The sequence below is a fragment of the Lutra lutra genome, chromosome 10, assembly GCF_902655055.1.
Source record: "Lutra lutra chromosome 10, mLutLut1.2, whole genome shotgun sequence".
Lineage (NCBI taxonomy): Eukaryota > Metazoa > Chordata > Mammalia > Carnivora > Mustelidae > Lutra > Lutra lutra.
In genome coordinates, this window is record NC_062287.1 from 51,811,999 (window position 1) to 51,836,445 (window position 24,447).

Below are 24,447 nucleotides of genomic sequence, written 5' to 3' on the forward strand. Positions count from 1 at the left end.
TGTAGCTGCTCATCAACAAACGTCCCCGGTTTATCTGCCAAGGATCATACAGTCTTGATTTTAGAAATGGAGGAGACTCCCAGCCACCGCTGCCTCCTGTTTGTCGGCTGGGGAACCTGGAACTCAGCCAGGTTAAGTGCCTTGCCCAAGGTCACACGGCCATTAGTGGCTGGGTGACAGTGGCTGACAGGGACAAGCCCAAGAATGAAGTCTGGGCCAATGGAGGTTGGGAGCCAGTCCGTCCAGATTCAGTGGTGGCCCAGCCAAGGTGTTCATACACACGCTGAGAAAGATGGGTCCTGATGCTGTGGACTTGGTTTGTCTGTAAATTGCCATGACCCTGGGAACAGAGAGCAGTGCTGATCACAGCTCTGTCTGGCAGGTGCTCTGACACTGCATAGGCAAAGGCAGCAGGATGCCCCTCACCTCCACTTGCACCCTACAGGAGCGTTCATTGCTGGATGAGGAATCCCATGCACATTGTAATGAAGCCTGGGGGTTCTGGTTCACTCCTGTGACATATATTTGGCTTTAAAAGGCCAGATGTTGGGGTGAGCACCCTAAGCATCCTGAAAGCTGCCCCTCTGGCTCCAGGGTCCCAGGGGTACCCCCAGCTCTCACAGGTGGCCTCTGGCCTCTCCCTCTGCTCCCCTTCACCTCTGTACCATCCTTGCTGCCCTAAGGAGCCTGTGTCTCTCAGCCTGTGGGCCTTTGCTTGTGCCAGCCTCCCTGCCTAGAATGCCCTTTCCCTCCCCCTTATACACTACCACCCTATCTCTACTTCTGTGCTCAGTTCAAGTTCTTGTTCCTCCTAGAAGCTTCCATACCACTCCACCTCCAAAGTGCTACAGCCATGAAGGAAGAGGTTACTGCTTCAGATGCTGCCTTGCAGGGGTTGGGGAGAGGGGGTCCCCTCCACATCACTCCCCATCTTGCAGCACCCTGCTGTGCTAACCCTTAGCCACACCTAGTGGAAGCCATGGGCAAGGGAGCCCAAGGGATGCAAGCCTTAGCAGTCAGCTCTCCTGTGCTGGAGAAGGGCAGAGAGTGAGCGCCGATAGGGTGGTAGTGGAGCAGGCAAACGAGAACACGGCCTCACGGTGGCTGTTTGCCTGTTCTCACTAACGAGGAAGGACTACACTAAGTGCTCACTGGACCTCACGCCCCTCAGGATCACTGGGTCGCCTGCCCGTCTGTGCTGGCTTTCCTGGCCCCTCCTGCCAAATGCCCTCTGTGCTTCCTGTCCTTGTGACACCAGAAAACACTCCCTTTCCAGACACTCCCATTGCAAAACGACTCCCCCCACCATGAGTCTTGTGCATGGGTTCTACATGGTCCCCTCATCACGGCCTCTCAATGCAGAGCACTTTTGTAGCCTGTGCTCACCCAGCGTTCTCCCCTGAACAGCCACACTGTGACCTCAGAGTACCCTTTACTGCCCCTCATCAAGAAAACTGGAAGGGGAGTCCCAGAAAAGCTCCTGCTCAGGGAACCTGGGTGGCTCAGATGGTTAAGCATCTGCCTTCAGCTCAGATCATGATCTCAGGGTCTTGGCATCAAGTCCCGTGTAGAGCTCCCAGCTTAGCAGGGAGCCTGCTTCTCCCTCTGCCCCTGCTCGTGCTCGCTCTCTCTCTCTCTCAATAAAATCTCTCTTTTTTAAGATTTTATTTATTTATTTGGCAGAGAAAGACACAGTGAGAGAGGGAACACAAACGGGGGTAGGGGGAGAAGGAGAAGCAGGCTTCCCGCTGAGCAGGGAGCCAGATGTGGGGCTCGATCCCAGGACCGAGGGATCATGACCTGAGCCGAAGGCAGATACTTAACAACTGAACCACCCAGGTGCCCCTCAGTAAAATCTTTTTTTTTTTTTTAAAGATTTTATTTATTTATCGGAGAGAGAGAGCGCGCATGCATGAGCAGGCAGAGTGGCAGACAGAGGCTGAGAGAGAAACAGGCTCCGTGCGATGCCGGACTCGATCCCAGGACCCTGGAATCATGACCTGAGCCAAAGGCAGCGGCTTAACCGACTGAGCCACCCAAGCGTCCCTCAATAAAATCTTTTAATAATAATAACAGTGATAGTCGTCTTCACCTCTTACGCAGGATCCCACAGTTTGCAAGGTGCCTTCATACACATTTGACAGATGGAGCAGCTTAGACTGCAGGCTAAAGAAATTGTCTGAGATTGTACAGCTTGAAGGAGGCAGCGTAGAGGCTGGAAGTCAGACCATCAGACCCTGGTTGCCGACTGTGGTGACAAAGAGCTTTCTGGCCTCTCTAAATTGGTCGTGGAGGCCAAGGTTCATTAGCTGAGCTCTCAGCCCTGCTACATCACCGTCCCGAGTTAGTGGTGCTCGATGGCATTTTAATGGGAGCCAAATAAGTCTTCCTGTTGGCATTCTCAGGCAGCTGGAGTTTTTGTGTTTTATGGTAATTAAACACCATCATCTTTCATATCTGACAATCTTTAGGGCCCAATGAACGATCACAGTGCACGCCGGGTCACCGTGAACTCCGGAGCAAGGAGACCTCGGGGCGCCTGTCAGCAGTTTCGCGGCGCTGACTGTGGGCACCCAGCCTGGCACCCTTGCGTGGAGCCATGGCTGGCCTTAGATCGCAGGGCTGTTGACACATTAAAATTCTTTGCCTGAGCCAAAACCCTGGAAGTTTGTATCTTTTCTCATGAGTGTGCTCTTATAAAAAGAATAATGACCCACTCGGCTGGAGCCTCTCTAGCAGGCAGGCATCCTGCTGTCAGCCCCGGCCCGGCTTGCGGTCTGTCTTGCCTGGCTCACCCTCCACCAGCCCCCAGAAATCTTCCTCAAACCCTAGTGATCACAGCACTCTCTTGCTTACAGCCCACCGGGGACCCTCTCACCCTCCCGGGAAAGGCCAAGTTCTTTCAGGGGCACTGCAGACAACCGCCCCCGCCCCGCACCCCAGGCCTGCCTTCAGTGTATCCTCTCATGCTGCTGCCACCTCACCCGGCCATCCCACTGCTCATCCACATGCATCGTGGGCCACAGGCTCTCTCTTAGGCTTCCAGACCCCTCCCACGTGCCCGCTAGACACAGGCAGCAAGGTGTTTCTCCCAAAGCCACCCCAGCCCCAGCAGTCGGTCTGGCGGCTGCCTCCATGCTCCCCGGAGCTCCAGCAGGGCTGTAGCGAAGGCTAATGGGGATCTTTGGAGCCACCGTTTGTGGGGGGCTCGCTGTGTGACAGGCATTGACATCAGCGCTTCACCTGAGTCCGCTCACTTCCTATGTACACAGCAGGGGGTTAACGGTGTGGGTCCGGGAACCAGTCAGCTCTGGTTTCGAATTCCGGCTCCATCACTCAGCGGTGGTGTAATCTCAGGCAAACGGCTTACCACGCGGGTGCCTCAGTTTCCTCCTCTACAACATGGGGAATGATACTAGTACCTTTGTTGTAGGGGCATCTTAAGGATTAAATAATTCGAATGCTGAGACCCAGTCATGTAGTAAGTACTCAGTAAATGTTAACAACTGCAATTCCATCATCATTGCCATTTTGGTAGTCTCCAAGTGTCTTCTTTTTTACTGGACTGTAAGCAGCTCAAAGTCAGGGACCATCTTTGTTTCAGCTCTGGATCGCCACGTTTCCCGTCTACAGTAGCCCTTCTTCCTCTTCTTCTTCCTTTTATTACTGTTACTATTATATATTCATTTTACCCATGAGGAATTAGGGGCTCTGAGAAGTTAAGGGACTTGCACTAAATCATGTGGCTGGTCAGAGCCAAAGCCAGGGTGGAGCCTGGGTCTGGGAGACCACTGAGCTCTGCTCTTACCCATCAGCATGCCTCCGGACATGGGCCGTTTGGCCAAGGCTGGGACTCATCCTCATCTTAAAACTCATCCAGTCTCTGCACACAGCAGAGGGCTGCTTAGTGTTGCTGATGGACTGAACGACCTCAAGAGCCTTCTCTCTAGCGATGCGCCTGAACCCAGGTCAGAGCAGCACCTTGGTTTGCTCTGACATGCTTCTCTGATGCTAGGACGGACCCTTTGAAGACGTGGCGCCCCCATGTGTCCGATTTTGGGTCGGGCTGCAGTCACTCTCCTCACTTCTGATCTGCATGTCAAGGGCGCCTTCCTGAGACCAGGGCTCCTGGAAGTCAGTGGCCATCCGGAGGGGGACTTGGCTGCAATAAAAGAGCGGTGCTTTTGTGTGAGATGTTTTCTTGCTCTTTTTCTTTCAAGGTTCTTTGCCTTGGAACTCCTGTTGCAAATGCTGTAGAGTGATTATCATGGGGATGATTCAGCACTTTACAGTTCATTCATTCAGCATGCCTTTATCATAACTGTGGAATTAATAGTTACCAGTGCTTAGCATTACTGTATTCCAGGTGCTGTGCTAATGAGCACCTTACATCCATGATCTCATTTACTTTTCATAACAACCCCAGAAGGTAGGTAGTATCTCCAGTTCGTGGTAAGAAAACTGAAGCTTCAGAGAGGTCAAGTAACTTGATCAAAGTGACAGCGCTTATAAGTGACAAAGCCAAAACTTGAACCTGGGGCTGCCTGACATCAAAGCCTGGTCTCATTCTATTACCTACTGCTGGGAAAAGCATTCTGAAGCAGGCTTCTGATGATCTCGGTTCAGGAAGGTGCTCCTGGAGGCTTCAGTGTTCACGCTTTTTGCTCATATAAAATGGAAAAAAAAATGTCTGAGGTGTTGGAGGGAAGGAGCAACTGCAGATATATCTGAGAACTTGTAGGAAGCAAAACTTCTTGCTGGAAAACCAGGCTTGCAAACCTCAGATAAGCAAGTGGCCTTTACTAAGAGTGTGTGCAGCAGAACAGTAAAAATGACTCATATCTGGGCTCGATTCAGTGATATACTTGGAGGCTCTATCTGTGAAAAGAGGGTGTAAATTGGAATTTACAGCACAGCTTTGCAAATGTACCGATGCCTCTACTCACAGGTAGCAAGAGAGAAGCCATTGCTCATGCCAGCAGGAAGTGCACCCAGTTAATCTGCTCTTGTCTCCCCCACGTTCTGTAAAGATTGATGAGGGATACAGAGATGCATGGCACGTGGTCGCTTCCCTCAGGGAGCAGTGGAAGCCCAAGTACTTGGCACTTCAGCAAGAGCTCTAGCTTTTCATCTGCCAGAGAGTGGCAATGGAGGAATGTGTACCCCCTTTCACTGACCAAGGGCCAGGGAGGTGAAGTGAGTTACCAGAGGCCACATAGCCAGTTTGTAGGGACCAGTAGAAAGTTGGGCCTCTCTTGGGCCATCTGTATGCCGTTCACCACTGCGTTCCTGACACCTGGGTTACCAGGACTGACACTCAGGAAATGCTGAATGAGTGAACTAGTTCTGAGTTTCCCTCTCAAGATAGGAGTCCATATTGGAGAGGGGGAGGGGAAAAAAGAAGGACCTTCTATGCCTGTCCCCTAGCCTCCCTTTCAGCCTTAGGGGCAGAGGGGACTCCATTCAGACCAGAGGAGACAGTGGCTCTTAGGAAGATCATGTCTCTTTTTTGGGGTTGTGAGTCCCAAAACATGGAGTTTTTCCTATGGGAACCTGGGAAACCTCGAAGTCCCCTTTCCTAGCATTCTCAGCATGGAAGGGATGAGGGAAGGGGGGAAAACAAAGGGCCCAGCTGAAGCACCCAGGTGAGTCAGTAAAGGACTGCATAGGCCCAAGCTCCAGAGAGTCTGGGTTGATCTGCTCACTAGGTTTGTTCTCTTGTATAGACTGTCCAAGCCATTCACAAGAGCTGTTTACTCAATAAACCTACATTGAGTACCTGGTCAGTTGTAGGACCTGTGATCGCCAGCACAGAGGGAATAGGGATTTTTATACCCACCAGAAGAGGCAAGATGGGGGACATAAGTACGCCAGCTGTGAGGGAGAAGGAAAAGGTGAGTGGTCCAGGTCCTACCATTAGCACTCAATGGAGGGAAAAAGAACTTTGGGGAGGGTAGATCAAGAAAGGCTTTCTGGAGGAGGTGTTATCTGAGCTGAGCTTCAGAAAATAGAGGATTCGGACCAGGACATTTCTTATCTTTACAGGAGAATTTCCTTTTAGAAGTTAGTTTTTTAGATATATGACTAGTGGCCTTCACATTAAAATCGCATTATTTCAGGACCCTCGGCAGTGATATTCTAAAGACTTACCAAGCCAGAGCCTGGCATCCCCACTTAGTCCCAAAGCAGAGGTCTGTAGGCTTGCAGGCCAACCTGTCCTGACCCTGACCTCAGATGCTTGCTGTCTGTACTGGGGAGGTGGGTAGGGCCTGCCTTCGGCCATGGACTGAGACAATTCAACTGGTGTCTGTGTTTTATACAAAGGCATCATGGTTTGGTAGCCAGAATTCAGGCTTTGGATTAGTAAGGACCACTTCCTAGTTCTGCAGACCTCAGCATCCTTATCTATAAAGTGGGACTGATAATAATGCTGCTTTCTGGGGGTTGTAGTGAGCATTCAAACAGTTAAGGCTGTGAAAGGACACTTAGTACAATGTATGGGCCCCAACTATCAATATCAGTTAGGTAAACATGCCACGGAGAGGTTGACTCCTGGTGGGGGGCGTGGAGCGAGGGCTAGGTCACCCCTCTCTGCTGGCCTGCTGATAAGCATTGGACAATAGTGGTCCGGTCCCTCTCACTGCTTCGGTGCCCTGGCCGGCAGCCAGCAGCCTGAAAGGCCAAGGGTAGGAGGGACACTCGGCCAGCCCAGGAGGCTGCTTCTGCTGCTGGCTTCTGTCCCAGGCTCCAAATGTCTCCATTAAAGTGCTGCTAGAGGACAGCTGGACAAAAAAATGACCCTGCTATTCTTGCCTTCTCCCTGGTCCAAGGCTGAATGCTCTCTGCCTGTTTTGGCTCCCCTGCTCTCTTTTCTCCCCTCCCATTAGGGTTCACCCCTGCTGGCACAGCAGGCCTCATTTTCAGAAGGTACCACTCACATTCCTGGGGCCCGTCCTCATTGGAAATGAGGTTCTAGCCCCTGCATCGCTGCAGCAGTCCTCTTCGCCTCTGGGAGAAAGGCGTGGTGGGAGGGCAGGGGTGGGGGAGGAAGGTGATGAGAGGTAGGACTGGGAAGATAGGTGTGGGTCAAATTCTGAAGGGCTTGTTGGACCCTGCGTGGGCTGTATCCTAAAATCTGTTTTCATCTCTAAATCTCATCATTATAATACCTATTGTTCCAAGTAGCTGAAGGGAGTAAATAAAAGATTTATCTTAACTCCCTTGTCTGTAAAGTGGGGAGAAAAACAGTATCTGCTCTGCACTGGGTCCATGAGGATCAGCTCGATTTAAACATGTAGAGAGCTCAGAATGGCGCCGGGCACACAGTAAGTTCTCAATAAATGTTTATGGTAGTTTTTAATAACCCCCAGGTGGTTTTTAATTGCGCTCACTCCCTTGACTCAAAGTTCACCTCCTCCCCCCTCCCCAGGCCATCAGTGCAGGCTTAGCCACCACCATCGCCCCCACACACCCCTGCCATAGGCCCCTTCGGGCTTTATGTGTTCTCTGATTTATCACCACCTCCATAAACGATATATTTCACTTATCTTGTTTGTTTCATTTACTATGTACCATTATATAGAGTTAGCGTTTCTCAATTTTTAGCGTCCATTGGAATCACCTGGAGTTTGTGAAAGGAGATCGGTGGGGCCCACCCAGCTGTTCCTGATTCAGTAAGCCTGGGGCAGGGCCCGAGACGTCTCACTTCTAACAAATTCCCAGGTGGTGTCAGAGCTGCTGGTCCCGGACCACACTTTGAAAAACGCTGTCCTAGAAGTATCAAAGAAATAGGGCGGAGACGGCAGAGGCTAGTTGTTTCATCTTGTTTATTGTGTCTCTCTTTTCCAATTTAAGTTTCGCCGGGGATGGGGATTGTGTCCGTTTTGTTCGTCGATGTGTCCCTAGCACCGAAAATAGTAGGAGCTCAGTCAGGGTCTGTCGAGAAGCCCACCATCTCCCGACCTCATGGACACACACTGCCCGCCGCGCCCGTTGCTGCTCGCTGCTCCCGCGTGGCCCCGGGGGCCCGGCCGTGGCCCGGGCTCTACGTCCTGCTGACCACGCGTGTTTGTGCCTAGATCACCCTGGCGGCTTGCAGAACCACCCTCGGCTCCGGACGCCGCCGCCGCCGCTCTCACACGCCCACACCCCCAACCAGCACCACGCGGCCTCCATCAACTCCCTGAACCGGGGCAACTTCACTCCGAGGAGCAACCCCAGCCCGGCGCCCACGGACCCCTCGCTCTCGGGAGAGCCCCCCGCCGGCGGCGTCCAGGAGCCGGCCCACGCCCAGGACAACTGGCTGCTCAACAGCAACATCCCCCTGGAGACCAGGTGCGGGGCTGGGGGGCGGATGGGGCGAGCCACAGGGGCGGCAGGGCCCTTGGTGTGTGTGTGGGGGTCCCCCACCTCCCTGGCCGGGGTGGCTGGGGGCGGGGCACTGCTCGGAGAGGAGGCTCTCTGGCTGGCTGAGAGAAGGAGGGAGGGCGGCGGGGGAGGGGCGTGAGGCAGGAATAGCGGGAGCTGGGGAATCCAACAGCCCTGAGGTCCAGGCTGGCCTGAGGGTATGAGCAGTCTGGGCCCTTTCCTGGTCTGTGCAGTGGGGGTGCTGCTCGCTGGAGGGGCTGTTGTAAACGTGGTTGGGAGCTGAGTGTGTTAAGGTGGCAGACAGCAGGCCCTTGGTCAGTGTTTGATGGTGGCCTACACCTCTGCCTTTCCCTACTGTGGTCTGGTCACCCAGTGCCTGGCCTGGGGCATGCCTGGCCTGTGGTGGGCGCTCCAGGAATGCTTCCTCTCCTGTCCACTCCTCCCCTCTCGTCCCATGGACTTACCCCTTTACACCCCAAACCCTGTAATTCCTAATACTGACACATCATCAACTAACTTTGGGTTACAAGAGCTTTTATACTTGAGACATGATGTCATTTTCATCGCTTCACGAAGAAGGCAGTATTGTGATTTGTGATTTGTGATCTATTTGGGAGTTTCAGAGGCTGAGAATCAGAGAGGGTCAGGGACTAGCCCAGGTTATATGGACAGTGGATGTGTGGCTAGGATGTGAACCCAGGTCGGGAGACTCATGGGCAGCGCTATTTCCTACACCACAACCACCTTCCCCAGGTCTTCCCGGCCGGGTCCCTCTGCCTCCACCTTCTTCCAGCCTCACAGAGTGCTTCCGTCATGGGTTGTCGTCAGGGTCAGCTCCGTTGCTGTCCTTCTTCCCTCTGGTGAGCCACTGTTTTCCCAAATGGAAATGAGTTGTTTTCTTTGTAAATAGTTATAAAGGCATACGCACTCGATAGAGAAAATGCAGAAAGCTATAAGGATAACAAGCAGATTCGCCCATAATCCCACCACTTTGAGAGGAGCACTGCTGTCTGGGGGACAGAGCATTTCCCTACACTCTCCAAAGCTGAAGTGCCGGGGACTGGCGGGATTAGAACCTCCTCCCCTTCTACCCTGCCTCTCAAAGTAGTGGGGAAACCTAGATTTTATTCTCTCAAACCCCTCCTCTTGATCCGTGGGGGGGACCGACACCATCCCACATTCAAAGACAAGCAATCAATGTATACATGGAAAGTGTGCCCATCTGACTGTACCTGGCACATCGCTGTGATGGTTGCACATCGAGTGGGTGGGATCCAGCGAGGAGAGAGAGTCAACATCCTTTTGTGCCATCTTGTGTTTTACTCCTGTGGAATCGTTTTTCCAGAAGCAGGATTTCTCAGAGATACCGTCCAGCTTCCCTCATCCCCAGTCTCTTATTCATATTGTTTCTGTTGACATCCTTTAAAATCAGGCGCCGGTTGTCCTCCTGTGCCTCCTTCGCTGTCCTCCGTGAGGGCATTCCATACCTGTGTGTCATACCCACCCCCCCACCAGGCAGCTTAATCAGGGCTCCGTTATTTCCAGGTCGCTGACTGAATGACTGCGTGGGGCCAAGAGAAGCCAGCGGATAATCAATGGTTCTGAGTCTCCGCATGGAGCCCAGTAGCCCCTGCCTCTGCTTGAATGTTCATTTTTCTCACCTAGGAGCAAAGTAGGTGGTTCTCCGGGTTTTTCAAGGGAGAGGAAGATAGAGGCTGAGCAGCAGGGGCGTTTTTCCTGGTGGCTAGTGTGAGGTGCTGGGGTGGTCCCGGCCGACCTCTCTTGCTTTACCAGCCAGCCGACACCCGCCTTTCTGACCTTTTGTCCTCACACATCCATTGCACAGGCCACAGGGAACTTTTGTTTCCTTTGCCCTTACACTTTATCACCCAAGTAATAATCGTTCTACAAAACAGGAAAAAAGAAAAGAAAATCACGTATGTCTACCACCAAATGGGAACCATTGTTAACATGCTGGCATATATATATATGCTCATCTGTACTGCTGTATAGAAGTCTGTAGATATGATTATATACATACTTAATGTTCCATATGTATATGTCTGTAGGCATATATGTCTATGTGTATCTATCAGTCTCTTCCCCCAGATGCCCATTCCTTTCATGCTCCTATGCCTTTGCACATGCTCTCCTACAGCTCTCTGCCAGAGCTGCCTTCCTCCGCACTTCTGGCTCTTGCAAAGTCTGACCTGTTCTTAAAGACCCAGATGAAATGTTGGAGGTGGGCCTTCTCTGTTACCCCAGAGTTCTTTGTACCTAAAGATGGTTTAAAACTGGGAGAGGTGCCTGGCACAATGGATGACACAATCAGAATTGTGGACCTTAACTCTGACCTTTACTGGTCGATGGCACAAAACCAGCAAGGTTTAAGAGAGATCAGTGTCACATCGTGATGGCAGATGGAATCACAGGTAATTTTGACCAGCGTGGTGAGGTAAGGAAGAGAACAGACTTTAGGGTCAGGGGACCTGGATTTTTGTCTTGGCTTTAACACTTACTGGCCCAGCAAGTCCGTTTATAGCCCTGAACCTTGATTTCCCTATGTAATGTGGGATAAGAATTCATGTCTCTCAGACTGGGAGGAAGTGAATGAAATTATCAGGTAAGAAATTATCAGGTAACAGGGGGTGCCTGGGTGGCTCAGTGGGTTAGGCCTCTGCCTTCGGCTCAGGTCATGATCTCAGGGTCCTGGGATCGAGCCCCACATCGGGTTCTCTGCTCACCAGGGAGCCTGCTTCCTCCTCTCTCTATCCCTGCCTGCCTCTCTGCCTACTTGTGATCTGTCTGTCAAATAAATGAATAATATCTTAAAAAAAAAAAAGAAATTATCAGGTAACATAAAGCATAGCGCCTGGCATGAAAAAACATACTATAAAAATGATTTCCCATTTTTTTATGCATATCTGCTTCCCATATCAACCCTGTGAAGAAAAAAGTCACAAAAAATATTTACTGAGCTCCTGCTCACCAGAGGGGTTGAGAGGAAATAGTAGGTTGTATCTTCACTCTGGAGAAAGAAGTTTGGCCCTGATGTTCTGAGGACACAAGTGATGTTCCTTTCGCTGAAGCCAGTGGTCATACCACAGGTTTGGGGGGGAACCCACCCTGCGCTCCAGCCCCTACCCCATTGCTCACTGGCTGTGGACCTAGACCTGGCATTTCTTCCTCTCTGAAAAGGAGAAAATACCCGTAACTCTGTGTTCTGATTATCTGTTCTGCATAACAAATGCCTGTCGAACTTGGTAGCTTAAAAAAAAACACCAGTTGATTTTACTTAGAAGCATGAGGCAGGAGCTCCAGAAGGGCCAGCTGGGCCCTTCTCTCCGTAGGGTTGGGGAATCAGTCAGCGGTGTCAGCTGGTGGCTCCTCAGGTGGCGTCACTCATGTGCTGGAGCCTTGCAGAAGATGGCTGGGTGGCTGGGCCGTGGCCGCTCACCCTCTACCGTGTTCTCAAGGCCTCTAAACCCAGTATTCCCAGTGGGGCGTGGACTTCCTACTTCACAGCTTGGAGCTCCGTGGCCCTGAGACAGAAGCTCGTGATCTACTCAAAGTCTTGGCCTGGAAGTGCATAGTGTTTCTTCTGCCCCCGTTCTGTTGGCTGAAGCAGTCCTAGGTCAGCCAGCTCTGAGGAGAGGGACACCAGGCCCGCTTCTCAAAGGGAGAAACGCCCAAGGATTTTCAGCCGCTTCTAACCCACCCTCGTGCCTCCTGAGGCTCTTGTAGTGATTCTATACCATCCTGTCTGAAAATGTCTTGGCACACAGTAAATGCTCAAGTGCTTACCATGTAGTACTTGTCCTTCAGCAAATACTGAGTGCCTACTGTGTGCCCAGCAGGCAGTACATGTAAGAGGACAGACTCTTGCGGTGGGACAGATGCCATGATGGAGGTACATGCCGTGAAGCGGTTTTAATTGTTTCTGGATCTTCAGCAGGCAACCCAGCTTGCCACTTGATGGGTGCTGGAAAAATACTATCTCGGGCTAAAAGAATGAATGATGGAACAAATGAATGAAAAGCTATGAGTAACGTGAGTGGGCCAAAGGGACGACTTCCTAATGGCCTGGTGCTATGGACTGACAGCAAGCAGAAGTTCCCAGGTGGAGCTGGGAAAAAGGGCATGAGGGCAGCACAGCCTCAGCAAAGGCCAAGAAGCCCAAGAGAGCAGGGCCAAGTTGAGGTGGTTGTCGTCAACAGCTATTATCAAGCCCCATGAGGATGGGGACCACCCCCCCATGCCAGAGAAACAGTCACAGGCTCTTCTCTAATTATCAAACTCAGTCCGTGTAGAGAGTCAAAAATGAATAGCTGAGCAAATAGCGTAACAGCTGGCAGAATAACCAGGAGGGGGTAGATTTCATGCTGGGAGCAAAGAACAGAAGGCAGAAGGACAAGTGAGGGAGGACTTGTTCAACCCACTGCTCCTGGCCCTCTCCTGGGTAATTGAGTCCCCTGGGGGAGACCAGGCCTCCCTGTGCTTCCTACAGCTGGGCTCCCATGTTGCTCTGAGGCCTGCAGGTGCATCTGTGGTCCATTTTGGTGGGATCTGTGTGTTCAGGGTCCACTAAACCCTGGTCTACTTATTCACACTCTGCAGCATCAAATGCTTAATTGATTTCATAGGGATTGTCTGATTAATAACCTGTCAGCCTCCTGTCAGATGAAGGGGAAGCCAGGGCACAAGGCTTCCAGACCCCTGCTCCAGCTCATCAGAGCCCAAGCCTGGTTTGGGAGCCTGAGGCCAGTTTTGTGGTGATGCTCAATTTGGGGAATAGCCCTGCCCACCCATCAGGGATGGGAGGCCATCCTGGTAGTCTCCACCCAAGCTTGGTGTAGTTTCCAGAATAGCACACAGTACCTTCTAGTGGACCAGGCCAACTCCTGAGCATTGCAGGAAACTGGGATGGACAGCTGTCCCCATCATCTGGTGATTCAGTCACAGGCATGCAGAAAACACAGCCACTGTCGTATGAGAGGCTCATGGTTTTGTAAGGAAGGCAGACCCTTCCTTACAAAGTGATTGAATGAATGAGTGAAGGTGGCACTCTGGGTAATGCTGTGACTTGCAGGGTGGGGGCAGGGTACTCTGTGGCTCCCTGTGCATGGGAGCATCAAGGAACAATCATAGTGAGCACACCATAGAGCCCTTACTGGGGCTCCTTAGAGGGAAGCTCATCAAAGACTGAGCACCCAGGATTTTTTATTGGGGGCTGGTCACATAGGCACCTCCTGCTTGGCAAAGGCCCAAATTCCAAACTCACAGAAGGAAAGCAGGTGTTCAGCATAAACCATATTGATTATACACACAGTTAGACCCTGAGTCAGCCGCTCATCAGTTAATGGTGAGAACCTTCCTGAAAACCTCTGTTCCCAGATCCCAGCCAAGGGCCAACTTTACAAGCAGGCCCTTCAAAGGATAACAGGACTGCTGTGGTAACTGTTTTGCACTGGTAGGAACATTCACATCATCCCCACTTTAGAGATGAATCTGAAGACAGGAAACGGAAGAAATTGCCTCGGGAACCACAGAAAGTGAGTGTCGTACCCAGTCCAGCTGTCTCCAGAGCCCATGGACCTAGCCACTCCCCAGCATTACCTTCCTGATTATTGAGACAGGCATTGGTAGAAACTTGCAGGGGAGGAAGGAGTTCTGGGATGAGGGGCAGCTGTGCAAGACATGGAGCCAAGAAAGCTTAGTGCCTTGGAGAGATGACTCAGAGGTGGGGGACGTGGGAAGGCAGGGGGCCTCATGGAGATGCTTGTAAATGAGGGTCAGCAGTGGAGGGCCTGGAGTTATAGGAAGATGAGGTTTTCCTTCTCCCTGTGGGCATGGGGTCCAAGGGGGACAGAAGGAGGGGCCAGGAGTTCACATCTTTAGAATAGGAGAGTAACATTATAGGATTGACCTTTTAGAAGGATCACTATGACCTGGAAGGCCTGGTTCGTTTTTTTGTTTGTTTCTTTGTTCATTTTTTTCAAATGCTAACTCTAGAACTAGGTCTTTTTTGGTCTTGGCCAAATCTCTGACACCCTGCACACGTGGGGGCTTTCAGCCGCTGAAAGGTGCCTGCCTGTCCTACTCTACTGGGGAGCTGTCCCCAGGCTTTGTGGGGGAAGCACGGCCTGGAACAGCAGACTGGTGGTGAGAAGATGAGCTGGTGAACAGGGCAGTCTGAAGAACTGCCCTCTGCAACAGTCCTGCCGCTTCCTTCCCAGAAGCTACTTGTCCTGTCCTTGGAAGGCCAGTGAGCTCTGCCTGCCCTGGGCTGGAACTGGAAGCCCCTGTGTCGGGCAGCTCGGGACCTTGCCCCAGGCCTCCCCTGAGGCTTGGAGGGCAGCCAGTCCCCTTCCCAATCTAAGAAGAGCCACAGGAACAGTATTGTGCTCAGCTGTGCCCCCTCTCCTAGGACTTCGCCCCTCTCTCCTGAGAGGCAGCTGGGGGAGGGGTGGGCAGTGAGTTGGGAGAGATGTGCTTTTGAGTCCCACCTCTACCTTTTGGTTGCTGTATGATCTTGGACAGTCACTCAGCCTATCTGGGCCTCAGTTTCCATATCTATTAAAATGAGATAACAGCACCCACCAGTGCGAGGGTCACGTGACTCCGGCGTCCATTCCCGAGTTCCCAACTGCAGTTAAGCTGGAGACCGTGTGCGACTGTGACCTAAGGAGGCTTCTGCAGCATGAGTCCTTATGAGGGAATCCTTGCAGCTTTTGTTTTTCAGAAGAACTGTAACCTCACCGTTGGGAGCAGGCAGTGAACAGGAGATTTAGGCGGGTAGCCCTGAACTGGGAGTCCAGACACCTGGGGTTTTTTCCCAGCTCTGCCGCTAACTTGCTGTGTATGTGGGTGCAGGACACCTGTCTCTCTGGGCCTCCGTTTCCTCAGCAATCACATTGCTGATATGATTGCTAACTGACTCAGAACTGAGTTTCAAAAGTACAGAATGGGGTGTTTGAAGGCAGTGGTGGCATTCCGAACTGGCAGTATTTTCAGCAAGTACTAGTGTCCCCCCAGATGCCCGAGTTAGCGTGCACGTGGAAACTGTTTCAGGATTGCACGTAGTCCGTCGCTCCAGAAACTCTGTTGCACTGCACCACCTCTTGCCTTGTCCTAATAGGTGTGTCCTTTTAGGAGAGAATGGCCTGCCCGCTCTCTTTATATCATAGAAGTAAAATAAAAAAACACCCTTGATCCAGACACTGGAAAATCCCACTATCAACGTTTCGATTTTGACCCTTCGTGTCTTTTTGCTCTGAATATGTTTCTTTCTTTCTGATGAGTTTTAAGGCTCACGTGGGACTGTCTGAGAGCCCAGTCCTAGCCTAGCCATGCAGGCCAGGCTTCCAGGAGTACTTGGGAGCGTGCCATGCAGCCAGCTTCGGGGCCCGGGGCTGAGCTCCCATTGCCTCTGGGCCCTGTGGGCAGGAGTGGTAAGGACCTGCTCAGGCTGGGCCACATGGACTGTGCAGAGACTGGAAATTCCCTCGTGAACGACAGGAAATGGGGGCTATAATAATAAAACACTTGTGCTCGCCTCAATTAAACACTGTGTGCCTGCAGTATGCTTCCCTTTGTATACCCATCATTGACAGTACTCAGCAAATATATATATATATATATATATATATTTATTTATTTATTTATTTATTTTTAAAAGATTTTATTGATTTGACAGAGCGAGATCACAAGTAGGCAGAGAGGCAGGCAGAGTGAGAGGGAGAAGCAGGCTCCCCGCCGAGCAGAGAGCCCGACGCGGGGCTCGATCCCAGGACCCCGAGATCATGACCTGAGCCGAAGGCAGAGGCTCTAACCCGCTGAGCCACCCAGGCGCCCCATCAGCATATATTTATTGAGTGCCTACTCCTGTGTACCAGGCACTCTTCTAGACTCTGCGCACATCGGCAGAGAACAAGTCAGATAAGAGTTCTACCCTTGGGGGACTGAAATTGCAACAGAGAAAAAATGTGTGTGTGTGTGTGTGTGTGTGTGTAGTCCTGTGTGGAAAACTAAAGCAGTGCAAGGGGCCAGGTGTAATTTAGGAAGAGCAAGTTAGCCATAAGAAGAGAAGGAATGGCCCGTGCACATGTTTGGGGGAAGCCAGTTCAGGCAAATGACAACAAAGGCTTTAGCTGTTTGGAGTAACAGCACGGAGGCCAGTGTATACACAGCACAGAACGTGAGGTTGGAGAGCTAGCAGGGGACCAGATCTTGTACGACCATGGTTTTGTTCTTATGGAACCATTGGAAGGTTGTGAGCAGAGAAGTAGCACAATCTAAATTATGTCGTAGCTTCCATAAGAAGTGATCATCCCTGTTTATGAATCCTGAGACAGACTCACCTGCCCGACGTCTGGGGGCAGAAATGAGACCACTCTGAAGGGCTTCCACACCGCTGCAGTTCCCCTCAGACACCATGGGAGGCCCCAGGGCCATGAACATGACCAGCTTGGGCACCAGGCAGCTCAGAACTCTCTGTGGGGGAGGTCCCCACCACCGCAGCAGGACTCAGTGGTTCCAGCTGCTAAACAGTGTTGCCTTGTGCTCTCACTGTCCCCAAGGATGCTCATGAAATGACACATTGGGAAAGTACTTACAGCCCCTCCTCATTTCTGTCTGTAAGTATGGCCGGGGGGATGGGGTGCAAACCCAACACCTGGGCAGGGACACAGGGTTATAAGGCCCAGGGGCCTGGCTTCGGGGGTCAGACAGACCAAGGCTCTGCTCTAGCTCTGCCACTTGCTTACTCTATGATAAGACCCTGGAAAAGTTACTTCTCTGAGCCATGCTTTGCCAGCCTATGAAGCAAAGATGATAGGGCTGACTTTGCAATGTTGTTGTGGGGAGTAACACTGACATTAGATAATATGGTGTTCTAGAACAGTGAATAAGAGTTTGGACAGAGGGTAGATTAACATTAGTACTTCCATAATATTTATTAGTATTAGTATTAGTACTCACATTACATAAATTAGTCCTAATGTACATCAGTCAGCATTAGTAATTTTTGTTTAGCCCTTATAAATTCTTCCAACATTACTCCTTGGGTCCTACATTCACTTTGTGAACTTAGTATCATCATCCCCATTTTATAGACGAAGAAGTATAAAAGTGGAAGAGGTTGTGGTTCTAACACAAAGTCAGAAAGCAAGAAAGAGGTAGGAACGGGACCTGAATTTGGGTTCTCTGGCCCTCAAGAGCTGGTCAGTGTCGGCAGGAAGGTCCCTTGCAGGGCCGGACTCAAAAGTTAGCTCTCTGCGGTGAGCCCTTCTTTGAGGTGGACACAGCAGGCTGAAGCCCCCACCAGCTTGTTTAACACGATGCCCTAGACGGTCTTCAGTTGAGGGAGAAGCAGCGCTTGAAACTATCAGAAAATGGGATCCAGTGCACCCAAGTGTGAGTGATGCCACTTGGCAGACATGGCTGAGAGCAGAAAGGGCAGGTGTGCGTCTCCTCCTTCTGTGTTAGAAACAGCAATGTCGCAAAATGCTGCACTGCCCTTGGCGTACTTGGGGAGACCGAATCCCCCTCCTCTGTCTTCTGAGGGGTGCCGTCCTCACCAGTCAATTGTCACTGAGGTCTCTGCTCTGCGGAAGGACCTTGACCCTCTAAATATCACCAGCATCAAGCTGGGGGGCTTGTGAGAAATGCAGATTCCCAGCCCCCCCAACCACCTCCTGACTCTGAATCTCTGGAGGTGGTTCTCTGCAAGGCATAGCTCTTTAGATGATTCTGATGCCTACTTGAAACTGAGAACCACTGCTTGAGAAGAAAATGGCCCTGAATTCTTGTCATTTTTTCCCCTTTGGATTCGCAAAGCATCTCAGTTGTTGTTTAAACAGATGTAGACTATCTCAAGCAGAGAAAGTAAGGGCTTTGGAAACAGATAAACCTGAGTGTGGATTCCTGCATTCAGCCTCGTTAGTTGGTGACCTTGGCAAATCCTGTCACCTCTCCACATCTCAGTTTCCTCGTCTGTAAAATGAGAACACGCCTTCCTTGCATAGCCTATTTTGAAGATTTGAAATGAATGGCTGTACCGTGCCTAGCTCAGTGCCTGAGACATAACCAGTCTTGATCAGGGACAGCTGTGACTGGATGGCCACAACCGTCAGACGTTCAGGTTTGTATATAGAATGCTCCCTCTGGATGCCCTGCTCCAGGCAGACCCCTTGCACATGTGGCTTGCACACAGACCCATCGCCTGGCAGCCGTGTCCGCTGATCTCACGCACAGTTGCACCAGACAGCTACTTTGTGTGTTTCTCTACTCTCCCCCTTCATCGATGCATGACTCATTGCTTCATTCATGTCTCCATGTGTGCGTAGAAACCTAGGCAAGCAGCCATTCCTAGGGACATTGCAGGACAACCTCATTGAGATGGACATTCTCAGCGCCTCCCGCCATGATGGGGCTTACAGTGACGGGTAGGTGACATCCCCATGGTCCTCCTCTCTCTGCATGCTCTCCCTCTGGCTCTGGCACCTGCATGCAGACCCTGAGACCTTTCCCTGGGATCTCCTGCGGGAGGTGATGATGCCATGGTGCATGCCCAAACCCAAGTCCATGTTCAACTTGGAAGAGTTTATCCTTGGAATTCCCTGTCTTCAGCATATTAACAGCAGCATTGTTAATATGCAGCTCCCAGCATCTCATTGGCTGCCTCTGCCATTCTGAAAGCCATCTCGTAGCGATTTTTGTGTAGCACATTTTTATGTAGCCCTGAGTAGCTGTTCTGTGGCCTGAGACATCTTGCATCCCCAGCAAGGTGCAAGATTGCTCTAAGATTTCAGGGGGAAGCAGTGCAGCCTGTGCACCCCATTTCCCAGGCTGTGTACAAATTCTCCCATGGCCATGGTTAAAGGCAAGCTCTGGAGGATTTCCTGACACTTAGTTTGGCCACAACCATGTGCTTGGACCATGCCACGCTGCCCTAAAGACTGGAGCTAGGCTGTAGGATGCACTTGCCCTTCTCTCCTCCCGCACAGCTTTTCCCAGGGGTTTGGAAGGCAGCATCTGGCTTCTGAAAGCCTTTGCTGCCCTTGGTTGTACCAAGCCAAGAGGGGACTCAACCGTGACATGAACCTAACGGTGGTTTCTGGGTTCCCAGTCCCTAAACACCCTTCAGAAATAATGGTATTTCATGCCTCCACCGAGGTACACTGGCAAAGTAGGTATGGGAGAAAGAAGAAAAATTTAAGTTCCATTATCTCCAGGGCACAGAACATGATTTTCGATGCTTTCCAAGTCTACCAATAATTTTAGAGAACAGTTCATATAAGACCCAAGAAACAGCATCTCAGCCCCATCCCTTCCCAAGAAAGGGGTCTCTACACCCAGCCTTCTGTGGGGTTGGGAACACGTCTTGCCTCAGCTCGGTTGGGGAGGGGGGTGGATTCCCATGGGTAGGGCTGTCCCATCCGTGTTCTGTGGAAGCGTGTGTTCGCGTGCCCTGTTGTGTGGTCGGTGCGTGATTCTACTCCTCTCCGTCCCTCCCGTCTTCTCCGTGGCGACTCTGTCCAGGCTCCTCCGCATGCTTCTACCACTGCCTCTGTCCTCCAGGTGACTCTGGGTCCCTGCGAGTCTGCAGACCCTGATGGCCCCTGGCTTCTCTCCATTCCCAGGCATTTTCTCTTCAAGCCGGGAGGCACCTCGCCACTCTTCTGCACCACGTCGCCAGGGTACCCTCTGACATCCAGTACGGTGTACTCCCCGCCGCCCCGGCCCCTGCCCCGCAGCACCTTCGCCCGGCCGGCCTTCAACCTCAAGAAGCCCTCCAAGTACTGTAACTGGAAGTGTGCGGCCCTGAGTGCCATCGTCATCTCAGCCACGCTGGTCATCCTGCTGGCCTACTTCGTGGGTAAGCGCCTCCCTCACCCCAGCTTCCCTTTGTTCCCCTTGGTCTGGCCTGACAGCCCCATGTGGTAAGCCCTGCAGCCCTGTGGCACTGGCCTCCGCCCCCAACCTGTCCCGGCCAGCTCCCTGGGACCCTCTTCTCCTCTCTGCACGTAAGCCAGGAAGGGCTCTTGGAAGCTGCTCTATCACATGTTGGATGCCTTGCGTGAGGCCTGGCACTCACTGACTGGCCTTTGGACTGTGAGTGTCGGGGATGGGAGTCACCACAAATGACATGTTGGAGGGGCTGGCAGGCCTCTCCTACTGGTGCCACGAAACTGTGGTGAGGAGCAGGGAGGACACAGGGTCCCTTGGGGTTGGATTGGACTCTGCCGACCTCAATCAGGAAGGCATGTCTGAAGGAGAGGGTCTGGCGAGGTGGTCTGGGGGGACTGTGGACACCAGGGCGCAGAGTAGAACCCTGGTTAGGAGCCCAGGGAAATCCCAGCTGAGGAGCAGCAGGTCCCAGTGAGCAGTGAGCGCTGGCTGCGGGGTGCTGAGAACCCCAGCAGCTCTGACTGGGCCTGCCTGCCTGCCCCCAGGCCACCTTCAAGATGGAGGAAACTTCGCTGGCCCCTGCTTTGCTGCTCCAGGAGGCCATCCACTGGGTGCTCTTTTGATGAATTTCCCACACAGCCTGGTCTCCTGCCTCATTCCAGCCACTGTCTTTGGCCTGCTCCCAGGGAAGACGGTCCTCTAAAGAGATCTTCAGGCATGTGTGGAGTCAGCTGCCTCTGTGTACATCAGCCTGTTAGTAAAGGCATCTGAAGGGGTTGGCTTAAACCTCCGTCCTTTCCAGACTAAAGATTCTATCATTCTTAAGTTTAAGGCAGGTCATGTCAGCTTGAGGACGCCTTGATCTCATGCTGAGGAATTCTGAGGTAATTCCGGAAGCAAGGGGGACTTTTCCAGTGAAAAACCCAGTAACCAGAAACAGAAGTAACTCGCATGGGGTAGGGGAAACAGAGTGCCGTCCACCGTGGAAAGGGACTCTGTGATAGGCAGAGGCACTGTGGATGAAAAAGGGCATTGTGGTGAGGTAGGACATGCTGTCACTGGGAATGATGAAGGAAACATGCCTCCCCTCCTTGTTTAGGAGGAGGGATTTGAGCGTGGAAGGAGCGTTCTAGATTCTTGAATTTTATAGAAATAAGTAATCAGGAAGATGATAGTCCCTCAAACAGGGAGGTCTCCTTATGTGTCTCGAGCCATAATAAGCTTTCTTTGATATGCCAGGTCTCTTTTCCCCTTGTGAAGATTGATGGGGAGAATTTCATGGCTTCAGGGCCACGTTGGCATACGTTTCTTCTCTTCTATGTGATTGGTTAGCTGTTGCTGCCAAGAAAGCTGTGTTAAGAAGAACACTGAGGCTATATTTAGGCTCAGGGGGAAAGGGTCTCTGTGTTTGATTAGTAATGTCTGTCGTCGGCACCAGCATGGAGAATTATCAATGACGTACCAGCCATTTGCCATCCCTACTATGGGTCAGTGGGTAAAAGGAATAGCCAGACTGGGGGAGACCAGAGGCCACCCAGGCACAGTGAGAGGTAACCGGGTTACAGGTGACGGCTGTGAACGTCCCAGCACCATCAATCAGCATGAAAGTTTCTTCCCGGCACCAGTGCTGGGTCCTGGCTAACCGCTAGCACAACTCTTGTCTTTGACTGATATGTTTCCTAAATGAGTAGACTTCGGAACAGGCAGTGTCATTGTTCATCAAGAGTCAAGTCGTTGGCTACCTAAAGACATCAGCTTGCACCAAAGTCTTCAGTTTCTGCCGCATAGCCTGGTTCAGGAAGAAAGAATACATCTTTGTATGAGTCCATAAACTCTCTTCTGTTTTACACCCCATGAGCTGCTGCTTCTCCCACATAATAAGAATATGGGGGTCAGTCTTCGGCAGTCTAAATTTAGATAGGATCTGTTGGGAGGAGGTGAGCTCCCTGTTGTAGGAAGGGTACAAACAGAGCTCAATGACCACACAGCAAGGATAAGTTTCAGGGGCTGACTGGGATTTTTCATTAGATGTCCTTTAATTTTCCTTCCAACACTGACAGTGTTTTAATCCATGATTTTTTGAAGTTTGTTTTTCATTCAGCAAACCATATGGGGTACCTGCTTAGGGCTAGGCTCTATGCTAAATGTCAGGGCTAAAGATACAGGCCCTGCCCTTGAGTTGTCCATAGCTTACCAGAGGAGATAGGTTTGTCATCAGTGAACTGAGGCCACTCGGGGGCTGTGGGAATACCCAACACCAAGAGCATTAGGGGAGGCTCGCTGGGAAGGGTGATGATGGAGGCAGTCAGAGTCAACCAGCAGTAAACTTGCAGAGAGCAGATCTCAAGGGAGGTTTTGGACTTGAGCGAGGACAGTGTGGTGGTAAGGCCATTTTCTGTGTTGGAAGCATTTGAAGGGCACCGGAGCTAATGACAGAGGGTTTGGTCAGATCGGGAAGATCACCTTGGAGGCCAAGTTACAAACCTTCCTAGTGGGGAGCCATTGGAGGGTTTTAAGCAGTGGCAGGATATTGTCAAACTTTTATTTTAGAAAAGGAAGTGTAGGGGAAAGAAGGATAAGCACTATTGCAATAAACAGGTCAGGAGAAGCCAAGGGCCTCAGCTGGGACAGTTGTAGTACATGTAGGTGGAGAGGACGGGTGGAGGTCGATTTAGGAAAATCTGTGTCTCCTGTTACAAGTGGTCAGTCCACTGATAGTTGTCCTTGCTCAGAATGAACACATCCTTCTGATAAAACCCTCTCTCTGCAGAAACATAAAGTCTGGATAGATTGCATATCCAAGGACCAGGTAGACGGGCAAGACTGGGGTGTTCCCTTGGTTCCCTGAAGACTCAGAACTTATACCCAGCCTCCGACTGCCCTGGATTCCATTCCCAGCTGTGCCACCTAGCCGCTGTTTGCCCTTGGGCAACTCGCTGCTCTTTCTGAGCCTTGAGTTCCTAATCTGGAAAATAGGCACAAGCCATTATGTTAGCAGAATGTGTGTGAGGCCAGAGTAGGCCAATGCGGGTGAACCCATCACAGGTGCGAGGCCCAGCCTCACCTGTCCTCAGGGCTGGGGTGGCAGCCTGGGGCTTGGTCTCCTCCAGTTGCTGGGGGCAGGGGACGGGTGTCTTGTTGCGTGGCCATATCACAGGCTGTGATGACTAACTTGGAAGGAACTATCAATTATTAAAAATCAAATTAATTGTCTCAGCTGAGCACAAATATCCTTAACAAAGACTTTTCCAGCAGACCAACTGATCTAATCAACAGGCACAAGCACAGATATTTAATTAGATTTTTGATGAAAAATTGTGTTTAATTTCAAGTATAATCAATTATTAATTACTGTAATGAGTGAGTCTGACTGGGTTTACTAATTAACTCATTTAAAAATTATGAATAACCTTTTCATTTGTAATTATTTTCTACATCCTATCATGCTGCAGATAAGAATTATATCACTTCAGCAGCACCAAGGGAGGCGAAAACAGGGAGAAAAAGAATTGTTCTTTCTCTGCTCTCTGCTCAGGGCTGCCATATGTGAAGGGAACCCTGACAGATCCATTTGACATTTGGTTTTAGTTCGAGAGCTCCTGTTCATTTGCAGAGACATCTGCAGTTACTTTCATAGAAAGAGAGAGAAATCACAGCTAGCACTTGCCACCCACAAGGGCTGCAGGGCCTGGGGCAAGGCCTCTGGGCCTTCCTCCCTCCCAGGGGTGTTGCTTGGCTACTCTAGTTTGGCGGGAGGTAATCTTGGAATGACCCTTAAGAATCCTGGGGCGTCCCATCAGAGATAAGATGTATATTTTTGTCTCCAAAGGACACCTGTTCAGAGAGGTATCTGTTGACCACGAGTGCCTTGCTTTACTGGCCCATTCTTCCCATGAAGGTCTTTGAGTATTTGAATACTCTGCCATCTCTTTTCTGAAGACAATAAGTCTGCTTATAGAACAAAATAGCATGATACGGAGGGAAGATTAGTTAGAAGTTTGAACCATGAAACTGTACGGCCCCAGCAATGATGCTTTATTTTATAGCAGCTAATTGTTTTTAAAATATTTTCACCACAAAAGGCAGTATAGTGTAGTGTCATAAAGATAACAGGGGCCACTTTAGTCATTGATAATGAGAGCTCCTCAGCTTGGATTGTGCACTGCCTAC

General features: G+C 51.1%; 1 protein-coding gene across 4 annotated transcripts in view; it reads left to right on the top strand.

Moving 5' to 3' along the window:
- The window catches only part of TENM4 (teneurin transmembrane protein 4), a 2,938,802-nt gene that overhangs the window by 2,700,875 nt on the left and 213,480 nt on the right, over window positions 1-24,447 (top strand). For all 4 annotated transcript variants that reach the window (XM_047690277.1, XM_047690278.1, XM_047690280.1 and 1 more), the window contains 3 exons: window positions 8,079-8,334; window positions 18,714-18,812; window positions 20,010-20,245. In XM_047690277.1, the coding sequence (XP_047546233.1) occupies window positions 8,079-8,334; window positions 18,714-18,812; window positions 20,010-20,245 (591 nt within the window). The remainder of the gene's footprint in view (window positions 1-8,078; window positions 8,335-18,713; window positions 18,813-20,009; window positions 20,246-24,447) is intronic.